At 45.9% G+C, this 19102-nt stretch overlaps 1 protein-coding gene across 1 annotated transcript in view; it reads left to right on the plus strand.

The window, feature by feature from the left end:
* The first annotated feature begins 13051 nt into the window (after nt 1-13051).
* Nucleotides 13052-19102, plus strand: part of ARHGAP31 (Rho GTPase activating protein 31) — a 106840-nt gene continuing 100789 nt past the window's right edge. Inside the window, exon 1 of the mRNA XM_077341918.1 lies at nt 13052-13201. Within this exon, the coding sequence (XP_077198033.1) occupies nt 13102-13201 (100 nt within the window). The 5' untranslated portion in view covers nt 13052-13101. The remainder of the gene's footprint in view (nt 13202-19102) is intronic.

The following is a 19102-nucleotide window of genomic DNA, read 5'->3' on the forward strand; positions in this document are numbered from 1 at the left end:
AATAAATCTTTGTGGTCTTAAAGGAGCCACTGGACTCTGATTTTGTTGTGCTACTTCAGACCAACATGGCTACCAATTGAATTTAAAGGTTCATTCAGGCCATCCAAGGGCATCAGCAGAAGGAACAGTTCCACAACTCAGGCTTCCTAGCCTCAAGTTAATATAGGCTGTCAGCAGCCTCTCAGTCCTCACTTTGTGATGACTCCCAGTCTTCTACAGTCAGCAACTGTCTTGCTAACATGGTGTAGTGCCTTTAAGACTGGAGCTCTCTTCCAGCACATAGATGGCATTGATTAAGTGGCTCAGGAGAGCCAGGTGGGCTGACAAGTCAGGGATCTGCAGCTGGAGGCTGAATGAAGAGCTCCTGCAACAACTTTGGAATCTAAGCCCTGGTTTGTCTGCAGCTCCATTCCATCCTGCTGGTCAGAGCTCTCTGCCTGTTGAACATCTGGCTGGGCTAAACTCTCATCCAGCTGAGACTTGGGTGAAACTGGGAGTTCCTGTCAAGGCTTGTCCTCCTAGGCAGCGGTAGTCAACCTGTGATCAGAAAAGACTGGCAGGGGCTCATGGGAATTGTAGTCCATGGACATCTGGAGAACCACAGTTTGACTACCCCTGCTCTAAGGAGTCCTCCCTAACAGGACCTGGGCTCACAACATCTCTCCATGGCTCTGCATCTGGCCATCAGAGTGCTCTTTGCTTTCCCCCCACCCTCCTTCTCCTCAGAGGGGCTGGAGGAATCTAGCAATGTTCTCCACACAGCCCGGTCCTTGGGAGATGGGGATGGATGGGAAGGAAGCAGCCAATCCTCCATGGCCTTCCTCAAGCAGCCTGGCTTTTGGGAAATGTAAAGGTGGGTGAGAAAGAGTCAGCCTTCCACCCCATGGCCTTCCCCACAACGCTTGGCCTTTGGGAGATGTGGTGATAGGTGGGAAAGAGGCAGCTCACCCTCCATGACCTGCCTGACCTGGCTGGAAGATGTGGGGTTTGATGGGAAGGTGAGGACAGTGGTGACCTGTGTAGAGAGCATTGTGTGGGGGTCGGAGTAGGAGGGCCAGTGCCCCTCCAAAGCAGCTGTTTTCTCCAGGAGAACTGATGCCTTCCTTCCCTCCTCTCTTCCATCCTCCCTCTTTCTTTCTCTTTCATCCTATCTTTCTGTCTTTCATCTTCTTGAAATTTTCCAGGCCCCCATCTGGAAGTTAGCAACCCAGTTGCCTGCATGTGGAGAGGAGAAGGAATCAGGAACTAAACCCAACTCTTGAGATTAGAGTCTGCTACCACTTCATCTCACTGGATCTCAAGTCTGAACGGGGAGTGGGGAGTGGGGAGTGGGGAGTGGGGAGGAGGAGGGCTGGAACCCAAGAAGGTCACAGTGCAGGTATATGTTCTAGTGCCCATGATATTCCTGGGTGCAATGGGCCTTGTCTCTAGTGTGATTACATAGGCAAAATTTTATTCCCGTGTATTCCGTGTGCATGTGTGTTTTGATTTGGCTGGCAGACTCTGAAGAATAACAGACATTCAGATTGAACAAGGGCCCCTTCTGAGGACCACTTGAGTACATGATGGCTATGGAGAAGACAGAACAAAACAAAGCCTATAGCCTAGCTACACCAAGTGGGTGCTCAGCTGGTGGTGTACATTTGCTATGAGGTACTGAATTGAGCTGTCACCCTTTCATATACATTTGCTATGGAGTGCCAAAAACAGAGTTCAGCATGCATCAAAAGGCACACTTCTGTCTTTGGTTGCTTCTGCAAGGAGATTACTCTATTTCTACGCTGCCTTTCGACCCAACTCAGGGTCTCCAGCATGGCAAATGTTAAAAATGTCAAACAGTAAAACATTTCAACCATGAAAAAACAGAATGCAAAACACAAACGTACAGAAATTAAACAATTAAACACATATAAACACACAAACAGGGCAGAAGACTAAGGGGCTTTCCGCACCGGGATCCTTGTAGCAAATTGTTTGCTGAACGAAAAATCGCCATTTAAAATAGTGCAATTCGTCATTATGCATACCTGACTTTGTAGTGGAATCCAGTTGCGTTTCTATCGTTTCCCACAAGCTTCCGGTCTCAGCAAAAATCGCTAGAAAGGAAGCGCTATTGCCGAGCTCGTCCCGCCCCTGGCTGTCAAGCAGTCAATGGGCAGCCGTTAGCATGCTCCCAAACAGCCCCTTTCCCTTTAAGAAAGGTTTAAAAAAAAAACACACACCCATTGCAACGAATATGTGTTGATTCGTTGCAACGGAGAGACCCATCAGCTGGCAGGTGTGTTTGAGCTGTCGTTTCATCGTTGCCATGCTCCCCCCAAGTGAAAATAAAAATCCCCCCCCCCCTCACGGGCCCGATTTTCGGCCGAAAACAGTGTAAAAAATAAAGGGAAAATACATCAGCAAACGGGCTTCTCTGTTGTTTGTGCTTAGTGACTAAACAGCTCTGGGGAGGGACTGAAGCTGGGGAAGCCTCTAAACAGGCTTGCTGGTGGGCTGAACTTCGCTCGCTCGGAGAAAAAAAAATGGCGATCGCTTCGCCGGAAGATCAGAGGAGAGAGCCAGGGGGAGGGACTTTGTAGAAACCACAACAATGGTAACACACAGAACTTTCCCGCTAGTGTTGCAGATTGGTTGCAGGAGTGTAGCGCTTTCTGGAGGGTGAATCCACTTTTGGGGATTTCCCTGAAAGCGCTACAAGGAAGCGCTTTTTGCGGATCGGTTTCAGGTGTGTGGCAGATTGTCAACGACGTTGTGCATAATGGCAAATCAGTAGCGTTTTCAATTGGCAACCATTGTGCGATTTTGAAGGCGTGCGAAAAGCCCCTAATAGTACCAAACAAAGAAGTCCTTACCTGGTGGTGGAAGATTATGATGGAGGAAGAGTGTCTGAAGGGTTTGGTGCCATTACCAAGAAGGCTCATTCTTTGATTGCCACCTGCTTAGCCTTTGATGACAGGGAACTCAAAGCAGTGCTTACAAAGCTGACTGGAGAGGTGGGATGGGCTCAAATCCCAAAAGTTATGTTGGCCCCTGGCTGTATAGAGCTTGACCACCGATCTCTCTCCCTCCCTCCTTCCCTCCCCGCTACCTATTGCTGGGCAACCTCAGCTTGTGAAAAAGTTGGCAACCGTATTTGTGAAAGGTACCTTGAGCTCAAAAGCTTAACTTGAACATTAATCTTCTGATTTGGAAAGAAGGAATCCTCCTTCACCCTAAGAGGGGAAGGGAGAGCAAGTGACTGCCATTTTCTCTTCCTCTTCTTCCACCACTAGCTCCTCTCCCAGGCTCTATGCCCACATAGTTCATGGAGCAGCAGTGGTAGCTCCTTGCCTGCCTGGACACTGGTAAAATCATAGAGGTTCTGGAGACTCTTAGAGCTGCCCCAAAAGAGACAAAGTTGCTGGATACACTTTGATAAAACCAGTGAATTTCGGGAGAGTCCTACAGCTACCCTTTGTCACCTCCTGTAAGAATTTTTAGTAAGAACACCAGTCTGCGTTGTTGTTGGGTTTTGTTTTTTGTTCTGCATTTTCCACTGGTGCTTGGTGACAGCAGCTATTTCTGAATGCATGCTTCTTGCACATCTTAAAGGGATTTGCAAGATGCTTGGAGGAAAGATCTCCTACTTTTTTACCAGGGGATTAATCAGATGCTGTTTAAAAGGTGATATTTATTTCAATGCATGAAAATCTTTGCTTGCCGATTTGCACACGTGAAACCTCTGTTAAAGCGGCAGGACACTTTCCACAGGCAAGCGTAATTTTTGTGGAGCTTTCTGAAGCACCTCTTGCTCCAATCAGATGAAGGAAAAGCCAAGATTTGCTCTATGCTTTAGAGACCACAAGAAACTGCCTTATATTAAGTCAGACTATTGGTGTCAAAACCATGCCTGATTTTGCCATTTGATCTTTTATTGCGTTGTTCTGTTTTCTGTCTCTGTCATTGATTACTTTAGATGTCTTAGGTATGAATTATAGCAGCAGGGGGTTGGCAAGTGGTGGAATTTCCATCTGTTATCTCTGCAGTAGCCTTGAAGGGTGGCTGTGTCTCTCCAGCTACAGAAAGGGGGCATCATGGAATCTTTGTGCCCAAATCCTAGAGAGCCAGCTTGGCATAATGGTTAGGAGCACCGACTTCTAATCTGGCAAGCCAGGCTTGATTCCTTGTTTCTCCACATGCAGCCAGCTGGGTGACCTTGGGCTCGCCTGGGCACTGATAAAGCTATTCTGACTGAGCAGTGATATCAGGGCTCTCTCAGCCTCATCTACCTCACAGGGTGTCTGGTGTGGGGAGAGGAAAGGGAAGGTGATTGTAAGCTGCTTTGAGACTCCTTCAGGTAGAAAAAAGCGGCATATAAGAACCAGTGGAAGTCAGTCTTAGTAATGCCTCCAGGTCATAAGCATCATTGTCTTATCCAGTAAAGAAACATCCTTGAAAACAGAGTTTTCCTATTGAAAGCAATCGTCTGAAAACCTCACAATTAGTCTATTAAGGCCAATGTTGTCTACTGTGAAATGCCACAGCTCTCCTAGGTATCAGGCAGAGGACTTTCACATCACTTATTACCAGATCCCTTGTATACCAGAGATGTCAGGGATTAAATTTGGCATTCCTGATTTCAAAGCAGAAGCTCTACCACTGAGACAAAAGTGGGCACCAGCAAACCCACTATGGACTAGTCTAAATGCTGGCAGCTTTTCATCTCTTCAAAAACTGCTACATGTTTACGGGCACCTTCGTTATTATGTCCAGGGCACATTCTTGGCATTGGAAGCATATTCTGGAGCTGAAAGGATACGAAAACAAAGCCCCAAGGGGGTGTTTGAGCAGTTCAGGTGGTTTGCAGGGTGGCTATTATTTGCAGCAATTTCAGCTGTACTTCAGCACAGTTCGTGCTGAGCCAATCAGCTGAAGGTTTTCACCCTACCCTTGGGGCCATTCCACATGACTTTAATGTAGCAGAAGGCTTGCAAATTGTAAACGCTACTAATTTGCAATTACGCACGACGTCGCACACAATCTGCCACACTCCTGAAACAGTCCTGCAAAAAGCGATTCGTTGTAGCGCTTAAAGGGAAATTGGGAAAAGTGGATTCACCCTCTGAAAAGTGCTACTCTTGCAAACAATCTGCAACACTAGCGAAAAAGACCTGTGCGTTCCCATTGTTGTGGTTCCAACAAAGTCCCTCCACCTGGCTCTCTCCTCCAAACTTCCGGCAAAGCGATCGCCATTTTTTTTTCTCGGAGCGAGCACAAAGCAATGAACCAGCGAGGCTTCATTCACCCAGCGAGGCTTCTCCGGCTACAGTCCCTCCACAAAGCTCCCCTAAGTCCCCAAGCACAACACAGCCACGTTTGGAAGTTCGGGGGGGGGGGTTCTTTTCACTCGTGGGAGCGTGGTAACGATGACTCGCCAGCTCACACACCAGCTAGATGGGTCTCTACGTTAGGAGGAATCAAGGCATATTCGTTGCAACGTGTGTTTTTCTTTCTTTTTTTAAAAAACCTGTTCTTAAAGGGAAAGGGGCTTTTCGGGAGCATGATAATAACTGTCCATTGGCTGTTTGTTGGATTGACGGCCAGGGGCGGGACAAAGCACAGGAAAAACTGCTTCCTTTCTAGTGATTTTTGCGAGACCGGAAACCAGTGGCCCGGGGGGAGCCGGTGGCAAACCTAATGGCAGGATGGGGGTCTGAACCTGTTTGAACATTCTAACTACCACACTATACTGGCTCTTATTTGACTTTGTGCACTGTTCCATTGCCTCTGGCTTTTTAATGTACTGGTCGTAATTTCCCTTCAGTGCATGAATATGTACTATATCCATCTATTTTCTGGCTGCATGATTCTGATGGGGTCTCACCCACAAAGGCTTTAACACCTGTTAGTCTTTAAGATGCTACTCAGCTAGGTGTTTTTCCTGTTAGTCCTCACTCAGCCCGCAGCAAGGGAATACAGTGGATTTTCTGCGGGCCTTATCAGGGTATATGTTGGGCCCGGGCCATCCTGGTCCAGCTTCTCCCCCGTCTGTGGTACCACGTACCAAAAAAAAAAATAATGCCCTAGAGTATTATTCAACTGAGGTTCACAGGATCCCTGTCTAGACTTGTCTGAAACAGCATATGGGTTACCCTTAAAAGTGAAGCATTAATATAGTCCAGATCAAGACTCCTTTGCAAATTCAGCTTTCAGCTTTTGAATTGGATATGAACATTTTCATGCAAAGGTTCAATTTGTTTCTGCTCTGTCAAAAATAGCGTCTTGTGTTCAGAATAACTGAAAAGTCCAGAATAAATCTGAAAAGCTACATATGTATATGTCTCATGGTCTCAGCCTAGTAATTTTCCCTTGAGGACTAAATGCAGTTTCCTTTACTTGAGCAGAGAGGAGTAATTGGGGTGAAAGGGAATTGTCTGTGGTGGGAAGAGCAGCATTTAAAAGTAAGTGCAAGACAGATACATAAAAACAGTTACGCTTCTCTAAAACCTTCCATTTCCCTTCTACAGTATCCTTTAATCCAAATGTTCCGAGGGAGAGCACCAGCTAAGGTAGTCTATGAACAGCTGGCTTAAAATCACAACACTAACCACACTATCCTAAGCAGCGTTACACCCATGAAGTTCCATGGAAGTTAAAGGTTATCAGGGGCAATGCTGGCAGGGGCTCCTGGGAATTGTAGTCCACGGACACCTGGAGGGCCGCAGTTTGACTACCCCTGGGTTATAACGTAGGTTAAGGTGGCATGATGAATCTATTGCATCTGCTAGTTTACCCATCTGAACGTATTGTAATCTTTTGAAACGTGACTTGAACAAATTATGCTCTTATTTGCAAAAAAAACAACAGATCCATAACTAAGAAGAGAGTGCTTGGGATGAATCAGTAACACAAAGAGGTTAAGAAAGAACCAGTATGGTCTAGGGGCTAGAATGCTAGCAAGGAAAATGGGTTAAGCTTTCATTATGTGAAACGCTTTGAGCGATTCAAAACTTTTGACCTCACCTACGTTGCAGAGGTTAAATAAACTCTGAACATGCTGGAAAGGAAGAATTGGAACCATGATCAATATCCATGCTGTGTATCTTGAACCTGCTACGAGCAGAAAACATGAATGGCTTAATTCTTCTGTTGTCAGGAACAACGAACTTATCAGTAATATAAGAGAGGTTTTCCATGTGTTAGTCTTGCTTGGTGCTCAGCAAGGTATGCTTTAATTTTATTTAGAGAGCTTTCATACTGCCTCTCCAGGCAGCTCCCAAGCAAAGCTGTACGATGAAATCGTAAAAACAGCAGCAAAATAAACATAAACATAAGCCATGAAATCCACATCATACAAAAACAAGCCAGGGCATTAAAAAGCCTTCATGTTAAACGGATTAGAATTGGAGTTTCTTTCCTTTCCAGATGTTTCTTTATCTTGTAGAAAATGAAGTTATCTAGATTTCAAAGATCTGCTGAAACCCTAGAGAAGCAGATGTTCTGTGGTTGAGTTAAGTTCTGGAATAAAGTGACTCAGTAGCAGACAGGAAATTGGACAAGGGGTGGGGAGGGAAAGAAAGCTGGGGGAAGAGGTTGGGGGAAGGAGGTCACAGTGACGTCCCAGGGTCTAACAATGAATTGTCTGTGTCAGGAAACCGATCCTAACAGCGGAGCTAAATTTAGGAGAACACATTTTCTCTCCCTGTAGCTCAAGCTTTCCTCCTTTACCTTCCCTATGCTTTACAAGGTGCCTGGCAGTTAGGTGGACCTGTAACAATTCATCTACGAAGTAGAAATGAATTTTGTGCCAATCTAGGAAATGCTACAAGCAAAAGCAGAGAGGAGGTCCCTCAAAACTGCTTTCGGATGCTTAGGGCTGATCCTGCGTTGAGCAGGGGGACTAGATGGCCTGTATGGCCCCTTCCAACTCTATGATTCTATGAAAACAGGACTGGAAGAACTCCTTCCTTCCACTGCAAAAGAGCAAGGCCCAGGCCAGTTCTGTTATGTACAGCTTTTGTTCAGGCCCTGGTTTCTACTACTGGGATTCTCAAGTGAGCAATGAGTTAAGTTAGAATAGATCCCAGCCACTATAGAACTCAGTTGATTCTTTCAAAGAGGTCTGTAAAAATTGAGGCTGGCAGGTTGGCTGATTGGGAGAGGCCATTCCAGTGCTTGTGTGGGTTGGATGTCATAGGTTAGGTTTGCATGATAGATTCCATCTCACTATACTGGAACTTTTCAGTCCCAGAAAATTACATAACAAGGTACTGACTGATCTTTAAAACAGCACATTTTTCAAAAGCTGGAGAGCATTTAAAGTATTCTTCAAAAAGGTGCTTCTTTTATTTTAGCTGGTTTATAGGAAATTACAGCATCTTGACAGTTTTGGACAAAACTCCCCATTACAAACAGAGCCAAAATATCCCATTACAATTCAGGTAAATCCAAAGCGATTCTTACATTTCAGAGGACCACTGAGGGTGCACAGAGTAGTTTGGGCCAGAGATTGATCTGTTTTACAGACATTTATTTCAAATTGACAGAGCTTTTGTGGTTGTGTCCGAGCTTTGAACCACTATGTTGTTTCTCATTTGGAATGTGGTAGTTGTCTTATAATAATGGTAGTCAGGAGTTTCAACCAAAGAAACAAAGAAAAAGAAAACAAACAAGTTTCTATATCTCATAATGGTGAAGATAAATGTATATTTGAAATTTGCTTAGCATATGATTCAAATCTTTCTGCGTGGAAAAGGATAAAACAGTCTTTACAAATAATTATATTCTGCAGTCTTTTTGCAAGAAATCTTTGTTCCCTTTTCTGCTAATATTTTCACAGTGAAGAAAGCAATACCTTTAGTCATAACACAAAAGGGTCCAAGTAGCTGAAACACTCTTTCTTAGTACCTGATTATTGTGGAAAAATGCCCTCCACCCTACAATTCACCCAAGTATTTCAGTTATTGTGGCTACACTCTGTGTGTGCTCAGAAACCCTGCTGCAGTTTAATAACTGGCAGAAAGGGTTGGAGCGAAGGAGCCATCAAGCTCCAGGCCTATTACACTCAAGCCCTTTGATCTGTGAATGATTCTGACTTAAGAGAGACAGTAGTAAAAAGGAAGGGCAGTGAGTAAGTTTGCCATTGCTGGAGCATCATAGCTGAAATAGATTGTCTCTGTTAGGTTGCAGGAGCAAAGTAGGCAGATGTGGCAACTAGGCAGAGCCAAGATCCTGCGTGCTAGACGTGTGACTCTGTTTGGCAGGAAATATTCTCTCAGTCGCTGGTGGCATGGGACTTACCCAGTTTGTTTTTGGCATGCCTGGGGAATGAAAGGAAAGGACGATGGTACTAAGAAGAAATTTGGTACAACCATGGAGTTTTCTAACCTCTGGGGGACCAACCTGAAGGAACAGGGAAGTCTTGCAAGTCTATTTATTCACCAAAATACATAAAAGGAAGAAGCTGAACTCTGTTTTTCAACCTGGGGTTCACCCTCATTGCTGAGTTGGACCACTCTCAGGCAGAAGTCAGGCTACAGGATGCAGGAAGACAAAATAGAGGAGAGAGTATTTCTCTAAAGTATTTGTAGGTTAGGATAGCATACGTGTTGTTATTTCAGTAGAGTCCTGTGAAAAAGTTAAGCAATGAGGGACCATCCTCCAGGTGGTGCTGGAGATCCCCTGAGATTACAGGGGATCTCCAGTGACAAAAAAATGAGTTCATCTGGAGGAAATGGCCACTTTGGAAGATGGACTCTATGGCAGGGGCTCATGGGAATTGTAGTCCATGAACATCTGGAGGGCCACAGATTGACTACCCCTGCTCTATGGCATTGTACCCGAGTGAAGAGCTTCCCTCCCCAATCCCTGCCCTTCTTAAGATGCATCCCCAAAATCTCCAGGTGTTTCCCCAAACAGGAGCTGGCAACCCTAGTAATGAAGAAGAAGAGCTGGCTTTACTAAACCCTGCTTTTCACTACTGGAAGGGCTCCCAAAATGGCTTACACAAACCTTTCCCTTCTACTCCTCACAACAGATACCCTGTGAGGTAGAAGAGGCTGAGAAACTGCTAAGAGAACTGATCTGTGAGAACAGCTCTATGAGAACTGTGACTAGCCCAAGGTTATCCAGCTGGCTGCATATGGAAGAGAAGAAACTAAAACCTGGTTCTCCAGGGACCAAGCCCTATGAAGATAGGTTGAGGGACTTGAGAATGTTCAGGCTGGAGAAAAGGAGGTTGAGAGGGGACATGATAGCCCTCTTTAAGTATTTGAAAGGTTGTCACTTAGAGGAGGGCAGGATGCTGTTTCCGTTGGCTGCAGAGGAAAGGACACGCAGTAATGGGTTTAAACTACAAGTACAACAATATAGGCTAGATATCAGGAAAAAATTTTTTCACAGTCAGAGTAGTTCAGCAGTGGAATAGGCTGCCTAAGGAGGTGGTGAGCTCCCCCTCACTGGCAGTCTTCAAGCAAAAGTTGGATACACACTTTTCTTGGATGCTTTAGGATGCTTAGGGCTGATCTTGCACTGAGCAGGGGGTTGGACTAGATAGCCTGTATGGCCCCTTCCAACTCTATGATTCTGTGATTACTCTACCTTCCTCCAGGCTAAGGAATCCTTCCTGCAGTGGAAATTCCAACTCTATGATTCTGTGATTCTGTGATTAGAGTTGGCTGCTCTAACCACTGCACCACACTGGCACCAAATACCCAAGCAGGCCTGCTGTGAGAACAACATTGTATATGTGTAAAACATTCCATAGCTTCTGTTTTCCTTTTTGTGTGTTATAGGCCATTTTGGTTGCCTTCTTTGTTGTTGTTAGGGTAACACAGCTAGGATGATATTTTGGTAATACTTAGTAGGATCAGGCTTGGGAAATACAACTTAAATGCATGTGCAAAAGTTCACACAAACCTATTGCCTACAAATTCGGATTAGCGTCAAGATTCCTTACTTTGCAAAGAGACATCAGTTCTTAATGTGAAGATGGATTTGCTTCTCCTACAAAATCAAGTGACTGTCTGGCTCCTGTCTTTAAAAAGAAAGGAAAAAAAGCTCAGAGAAATATCTGCTTCTTAGGAGGCCTTTGTTTGAATCAGACATCTGACCCCTTTGAAGCCTATTCCTCATCAGTTACAGTACACAACTCTTCCCACCAGAATGTTGTTTTACCAACTCATACAGTCCGAACGTTGTATGTCATGAGACACCATGTGATTAGCCAACGCTGTGGTCTCAAGAAATTTGGAATGGATGCATGAGTTTCCCAGGGAAGGTGGGAGAAACGGTTGTTAAAAAATCCCAGAATAATTTTTCTTTCTTTCTGAACATTAATGACAATAGTAATGGAGCATTTTTAGTTTTTTATAGTAGTGTTATCTCTTAGGAATGAGTCACACGAGAAGGAACGGTGTCTGTGCAGTTATTTCATGATGGCAGAAGGCGTCAGGTCTGCACATAAAAGAGAAAAAAAGTATTTTATACTTAAACAATTATAGTTTCTATAATAATATTTTCTGCATTTGGAACATGTAAACTTTATGATTTGTCATTATTTTTTTTATTATGGGAGGGGGGGAGATGGAATAGAAAGTCATCAAAGAGGAAATAAAATGCCACAAACTGTAAGGCAGAACCCTGCCCTTCATTATCCCCAAAAGTGAAATAATAACAATATTTCCATTCATCCCACCTCTGCAAAGGGCCATAGCACCTGTCAGTTGAGGACGTTACAGAAATACGAAATGCTGGTGTCCCGCAAAATTTGGAGAACAGTGAGGTGAGAAGGGGGCAATAGTTTCCCCGCTGCTCAGAGCTCACTGAATTTCTCTCCTCGGGTCACTTGTTTTCCTCTGCTGAAGAGAGGGGGTTGCAAACTGATTCTAGAGTGCAACTTTAGGACCAAAGAGCATCTGTTTCTGGTCAGCAATAAGATGTGTGAGCGTGTGGGCATGTCCCTTTGTGTGCTGGGCTGCGGGATCTTCCTTCTTTCCCTTCTCTTTTCATAGCTCCCCCCCCCCCCCCCGCTTTGCTTGCAGGAGAGAAAAATATGTAGAAAGCAAATTTAGGCTGTGCAGTGTCCCAGAGAAGAAGGAGACTTGGCCATTTATTGGAGCCAGTTATGCTCTTTCCTCCTTCCCAGCCCCTCCCTAGGCATTCCCCCCCCCCCAGAGCTGACCATTTGTGGAACAGGAAACGTCAGAGCTCCGAGCTGCTCTGGGCCCCTACTCAGTGGAACGATTTCCTTTCAGGCTGTCCCGTTATCTTTGAGCGGGCAGGACGTCCCCCTCCCTCCCTGCTCTGAAAACCCTCTGCCTCCCTCTCCCCTGCCCATACTTTTTCTTAAACACACACACACACACACAACACTGCCAAAAAAGTCCATCCTCCGCCCCCTCCCCAGCTAACTTCCTTCCAGCATTTCCTGAGCTGGATAATCCCAGGATTTGTAAAAACAGAGGAAAGGGGAAAGCGGGCGAGAGGGCATTAATATAGAAAACCCGTTCCTTGTTCTCCTAACATAGTTTGGAAACTGGGAGGGGAAAAAAGAGAAGAGTAATTGCCTAGCTGTGTCTTTCTCCCTCACTCCTCCTCCCCCCTTCTTTTCTCTTTTACAAGTTCATGGAAGAAAGGATTTGAAGTGTCCGGTAACGACTCCCTGAAGGATTTGGTGAGATCCAGCTTGATTTAATTGGACTGCCTGCTTGATTTGGCTTGGGAGGTTCCTGGGAGTCAACGACAAGGAAGCGAGACCCTTGGCTAACATCTGGTCCCTGTTGCCAGTTTCCTTGTGGCCACCACCCCCACCTCCTTTTGAGGAGAACTCCTCTGAACTTGGGCTATGATCTCTCTGCTGCTGCCTGCTGGAGATCTCTGTCTTGTCCTGACCTTTCCCTCCTGCAAGAACAGCAGCCACAGCAACTCAACATCTGGTGGGGATTAATGTTGATCCTTCCAGCTAGAAGTTCTTCTGGACTTTCGATGTCGCTGACTGGAAACAGGACCCGGGCGACGAGGGTCTGAAGAGAAGGGGGACCTTTGCACTTGTCCCGAGCAAAACGAGGGGGGTGGGGGGAAGGAAGGAGGGGGGGGGAAACCTCTTTTTGGAACTAACTCATGAAGAACAAGGGAGGAAAGCCGAAACTCAAAAGGAAAGGAGCCGCAAGCGTATTTGGCTGTGATCTGACGGAATACCTCGAGAGCTCTGGACAAGATGGTAACAAAAATGTCTTCTTCATTTCTTATATTGTCTAGCGATGGGTCCTCTTAGGCAGGGAGGAATGAAAGGGCCACCTTTATTTGATATGCCACCATGAAGGAAGGGAATAGTGCCTACTGATTTGTCCATCGGGAATGTCCATCCTACAGTGTTCTTAGCTTAGTGAAATATTTTATTGTGTGGCAGGGAGAGGAAACGTAGGGATGTGCCAACACAGTGTCCAACTTGATGTACTCGGAGAAGGAATGATTAAGAGACTTTTCACACTCTAGGGTGGGGTACAGGAGACTTCATGATCTCACCAAGGATTTGGTCCTTCAAGGTTTGGGCACTTCTTTTTGCAAGATGCTCCAACCCTGAACTTCCACCAAACTAAGTGGGAATAGAAGGTAGTTTAAGTAGTTTCTTTTCTTCCTCTGAATAAAGAGCCAGGAATGGATCCGAGGCCCTGGTAAAAAAATCCCCAGAGTTTTCTTTCTTGAACAATACAGGAGGGGAGGGGGGAGTGCAGATATAGGGAGAGCAGGGCTTCCTGTATTTCTTGCCAGAAACCCATCCCCTGCCTAGCCTATGATCCATTTCTTCAGATGAGCATATGGGGCGTCAGACCGTGGGAGGCGGCTGTGCCAATTTGGTTTGGAAGGGAATGGTTGGAGATGGAGGGAAAAACAGACTAGCTCTCCTGAAAGTGGGCTGGGTGACAACACATCCCACAGATTCTTTGAAGGGAAGGAGGAGGCGGTGCCCCCCCCCCCAACTGAAGATTTGATGGGAAATTACTGATGCTTCTTTGCTTATTGCCATCTGCGTAGACATAATGTTCTCAGAGAAGATTCATTAGATTTCTGAAGACTCAGAGTTTCCAGGGCAAGGCAGCTTCCGCAACAATCATAAGGGATGTTGCTCCAAGAAACCGTCATGACTGTCCTCTGTGGAATGGACGCCTCCATAGGGGAGTGAGCTTATATAAGCGCAAAGGGTCTTTCCTGTTACACAGTACTGTAGCTTGCCAGGATGCACCGTGTTATTCTCCTCCTCCTGACCATTGCACAAAACATCCCCCCCCACACACACTCACAGGTTAGTCATAAGATGAGCTTAATGTATTTGACAAATGTGTGTGATGGTAGGTGGCCAAGCACGGGTGTGCATCTCTCAATCAGTACCTAAATGCAGCCTGCTCTGGTGTGTAGGTTTCCCCCTTGGATTGTCTACAACAACAATGTAGGCTTTCCCGACTGAGGACAAGAAAGGCATGCAAATGGTGGATTGGGAAGAATTGCAGGTGAACGTCTAGGGCAGAGGTGATCAAACTGTGGCTTTCCAGATGTCCATGGACTGCAATTACCATGAGCCCCTGCCAGCATCCACTATTAACTTCTATTGTTCTGCCATTTCTTCAGAACTATTCTTCGTTTGTAGCATCCAGGGGCTGGTGGGAGCAAATGGTTCTTGTAGTCCATGGACATCTGGAGAGCCACAGTTTGGCCACCCTTGGTCTAGGAGATCACATCTGGGAGGACTACTAAACCAAGCATCAAGCCTTTGTGACACAACCCTTCTGATTTTTGCAGAGTAGGCAGGCAGCAAAAAATAGATCAGACCCCCTGGTGGGCTATAGGTCACAAATTGTACAGCAGTTCTCTCAATTCAGTGCAGATGTGGAAATAGAAACAAGAATCCATTTTTTATTTATTGCATCAGAGGCAAAATGGGTAGCTGTACAGCTCTAGTGAGTGGGTACTTTATCAACAGTTTCTTTTTGCAGGACAGTTAAGCCCATCAAGCACGGTTTGTCAGGAGGATCAGGGTGGGCAAATGCTGGGTTGTCCTTCATGTTGATTGGCATGTTCCCCTCGTCCAGTACTGCATGAACCTGTACAGAGAAACTCTATCAGACCATGAGCCATGAAAAGGATGGGAGGTTAGATCTTAGGGTGTGGATTAAATTGTAAAGATCCTAGGCAGTGGAAGTTTTATTACTGGCAGTAGAAGCAGGTAGAATAGTTTTAAGGCAAAATCTATCATCAGATAGCCTTGAGAACTGAGGGAGTGGGAGGTGGGGGTGGTCAGATGTCAGTGGAATAAGACTTGCACACTTCCAGTTCTCCCTTCCTGAAACATCTGAGCTGAAATTGTATCACTTATAATAGGGAACTGGCCGTTGGTGAGTAATTTTATTTGAACCCTTCCCATCAACAGGGAGCAAGGCAATAAATGCAAAGCAGAAGTGTTCTTTTTTTAAAAGCTGTGATTGGGTACGGAAACATGGCTGTGTTCCTTTTATTTTCTGTGTGGGGATGGAGATGCTTGGTCATGGACCTGGCAGTTTACTCACTTCTAAGGAAGGAGTCTGGAATCCTCGAGACTGTGAGCTTGCTGATGAAACTTAGGGCTAGACCATTTTCACTTTCCAGGCAAAAGAAACTTTCAGAACGGGGACTATGTGAAGACAAATACCTTTCAGAAATTGATCTATTTAAATGAATGCCCTCAGAAGGATTAATCAGAGCAACATGTGCTTTGGTGTGTTGCAGGTTCAAGTCACACTGCCTTGGCTTTCTTCCATCTTGTATTGGTGTTGTTTTGCCCACTGATCTTTCCAGTTTGTTTTGATGATTCATAGAAGGCCACAGAAGAACTCTGTGACTAGAAGACAGATCCCTCCAAAATGGAATCATTTGAGGAAGTCACAGGAAGTGGTGTTGGCAGCACTGTGTAGCTTTCTTTCCTCTGGGTCACCTCTTAGTAATAGTCTGGCTTATGCAAAGGGCAAGGAGAGGAAGAATCCGTGCTGTCGTAAGGGATTGTTCTGGGCTGAGGTGCCTGCCTTAACCACCTGCCGGCTTGCTGTTGCAGAGGAAATGTTCCTCTGGCTCTCCTGGGCTTGTCTGTAACACAAAAGAAGATGAACCTGTTGAAGCAAAGGCAGAAGATTTAGTTGGAGGATTTAGTTGGAGGATTGTTCTTGGTCCAAATGACCAAGAACAATCTTTTTTCTTTCTTTGGGTGGCTCCTCAAAGGTTTTTTTTGTTCTGCAAGCAGGAGGGCAGGGAGGGCCCGGCAGGCGCGCTGTGCGCACGCGTTGGAGGAGGGGCGCTCCTCGGCGGCTTCTCATGCGGCTCATCGGGGCTTTTCGGCTGTTTTTTTTTTTTTCCTTTCGGTTGCTCCTCGAAGTTTACTTTTCTTCTTCAGCCAGGAGGGAGGCCCCGGAAGGCACGCTGTGCACACGGGTCGGAGGAGGGGCGCTCCTCGGCGGCTTCTGTCGCAGCTCGTAGGGGCTTTTTGGCTGGTTTTCTTTTTTCTTTCAGTTGCTCTTCGTAGGTTTGTGTTGTAGGGAGCCCCCGGCAGCCGCGCTGCGCGCGGCTGCCGAGGGCTCCCTTGCGGGCGGCAACAAAAAAGCTCGCAGTTGCTCAGGGCTGGGAATCGGAGGGAGCAATCGGCAGGCGCTGCGCGCCTGCCGATTGCTCCCTCCGATTGTCTGTCCAGAGGAAGGGTCCAATCCGGACCCTTCCTCATCACGGACACATCCCGCCTCAGAACGCCTTACCGTTTTATTTAGTCTGTGGCGCCCGCGGTGCCACGGGCGGTGTTAAGATAATATCATGTGACCAGTGAGCAGATTACAAGGTATGATAACATTTGAATGTAACAGTAAAGAGGCCTAATCAGATAAAATAGTGTCATTGGGTTGGGATTCGAGAGCAGATCCTAAACATATACAGTGTACGCTGGAGCTAACATAGTTCCGCAGGGCTTGTAGAACAGAGCTCTTCCACCAAGCTTTTGGTTGGGCCCAATGAGCTGACAACATCTATCGGGTCCCTACTAGATACAATGCAAGGCTATTGTTACCCAGCCAATCTATTAAACAATATGTTACTGGTTAAATGGTTAATGGTTTAAATGTTTGATAATGTTGATACAATTCACAAAATTTGACTTTCAGAGTACTGTAATTCATATTGCAATGGAACTTGTTCACTGCCCTGTGCTATAAACCTCTCTGAGACACAAGGGAGAGTGGTATAAAAATGCAATTAACTACGTAAACTACCTACCTACCTACCTACATACCTACCAAACACCCAAGCAGGCCTGATGTGAGAACAACATTGTATATGTGTAAAACATTCCATAGTTTCTGTTTTCCTTTTTGTGTGTTATAGACCATTTTGGTTGCCTTCTTTTAGTTGTTGTTATAAGGATAGCACAGCTAGGATGATATTTTGGTAATACATGGTAGGATCAGGCTTGTGAAATGCGACCTAAATGCATGTGCAAAAGTTCACACAAACCTATTGCCCGCAAAGAGCTTCAGTTTGGATTAGCACCAATCTGTTTAAGTTTTCCTTGTTTCTATTTGCATCTTTGTGACTCTTTTCAGAAGTTCTTGGTAACCTGTAGAGGTTGCCCATGCGTGAGCTATGCCACAAGTGTTCTCTCTGTGATGCTCTGCCTTGGTGCATAGATGCCACTTGTGGAACCTACCAAGAAAGCAAAATAGGTGCTCAGTGATTTCTACACAGTGTTTTGTGCATATGCCTGTTATGAAAGTATTATTATTAATTTCTGTAATACAAGTTGTAATGCAAGACATGTATGAAATGTCACCCAAAGTAGTCCAGGCAGTTGAAGCTGTTATAGAAGGAACGGATTTGGGTGCACAAAAGTCAAATATTTTTATTTCTTGGGCTTTCTGATGCAGGTGTTAATCTCTCAGCCTTTTGTTGTGTAGTAACCATGTGCCCCCCCACCCTCCATCCTATTTTGCTGTTTGCCTGTCTAGCCATTGCTGGTTCTTGCAGTCTTGCAAGCATCTTAGACTGTTTTAATTTATGTGGGTTCCGAATCTGCTTTATTTTGGATTGAAAGCCACTTTGAAGACTCAGTGATGGAAAGGGGTGTGTGTGTAAAAATGTCTTCGGAAACTAAATGCACTAAGAAGGATGTTACACATCTCAGATGCAACATCTGGTACCCATGCATCTCGCCCACAGAGAAACGTTCCACTTTCCCTCTTTGCACATTATAGCAACAGGGTAAAAATGGGATTCACAAGTGTCTTGTTATCCACACTCTCCTCTTTCTCGTAACATTTGAAACCATCTGAGTCCCCTTGGGGTGGGGGTTCACCATGGTTAGGACTTTTTAATTGTGAAGTTGGGCAATTCATGATGACAACGGCACTTTCTTTTTTCTTTAAAAAAGAAAGCTCCTTTAAATAAAAAGGGATTTTGCAGCTTTTTCACAACACAGTTGCAGATACTTTTTCAAGCTTTATTTAGCAACCACAAGAGATGGAAACTTCTATATTCCTATGGAGAGCTACAGTTCCATGAATGCTCACCCTTTAAAAGAGCAGGGAGCTGATTTGGAAACTTGCTCCTGTAGTGAATATTTACCGCCCCCATTTCAAGATAATTAAGAGAAGAAGAAGAAGAAGAACTGTTTTTTTATACTAAGGTGACCAGATTCTGAGGGGACCTAAGGCAGGACACTGGGGGTGGAGGGGTGGCGGGGGGGGGGGCGCTCCTGCTCGGTGGTGGTGGTGGTGGCGGCAGGCAGGGGAGCCCCCGCCCCCGCCCCTCCTCCTCCCCCCTCCCCCCGCCCCTTAGATGCAACAGCCTCCTGTCTAAATTCCAAAAATCGGAAGGGAGAGGGGGCTCTGAGTGGGTCCTCCACCCTTCCCATCCCTTCCTGCCAGCTCTACAGTCCCCTCCTCGCCTGGCCAGGCTTGCTCTCATGGAGTGGGGTGGGGTGGGGTGGATCTCACTGATAGCTCTCCTCGGGCTCCAGGCGCGCGAGCTCAGCGAGGAGCCGCCTGCGGGCTGCAGTGCGGCTGGAGTGCCGGGGAGGATGCACGGACCCAGGCAGATGCGGGGCTTAAGATCGCCC

This window comes from Paroedura picta, chromosome 6, assembly GCF_049243985.1.
Source record: "Paroedura picta isolate Pp20150507F chromosome 6, Ppicta_v3.0, whole genome shotgun sequence".
Taxonomy (NCBI): domain Eukaryota; kingdom Metazoa; phylum Chordata; class Lepidosauria; order Squamata; family Gekkonidae; genus Paroedura; species Paroedura picta.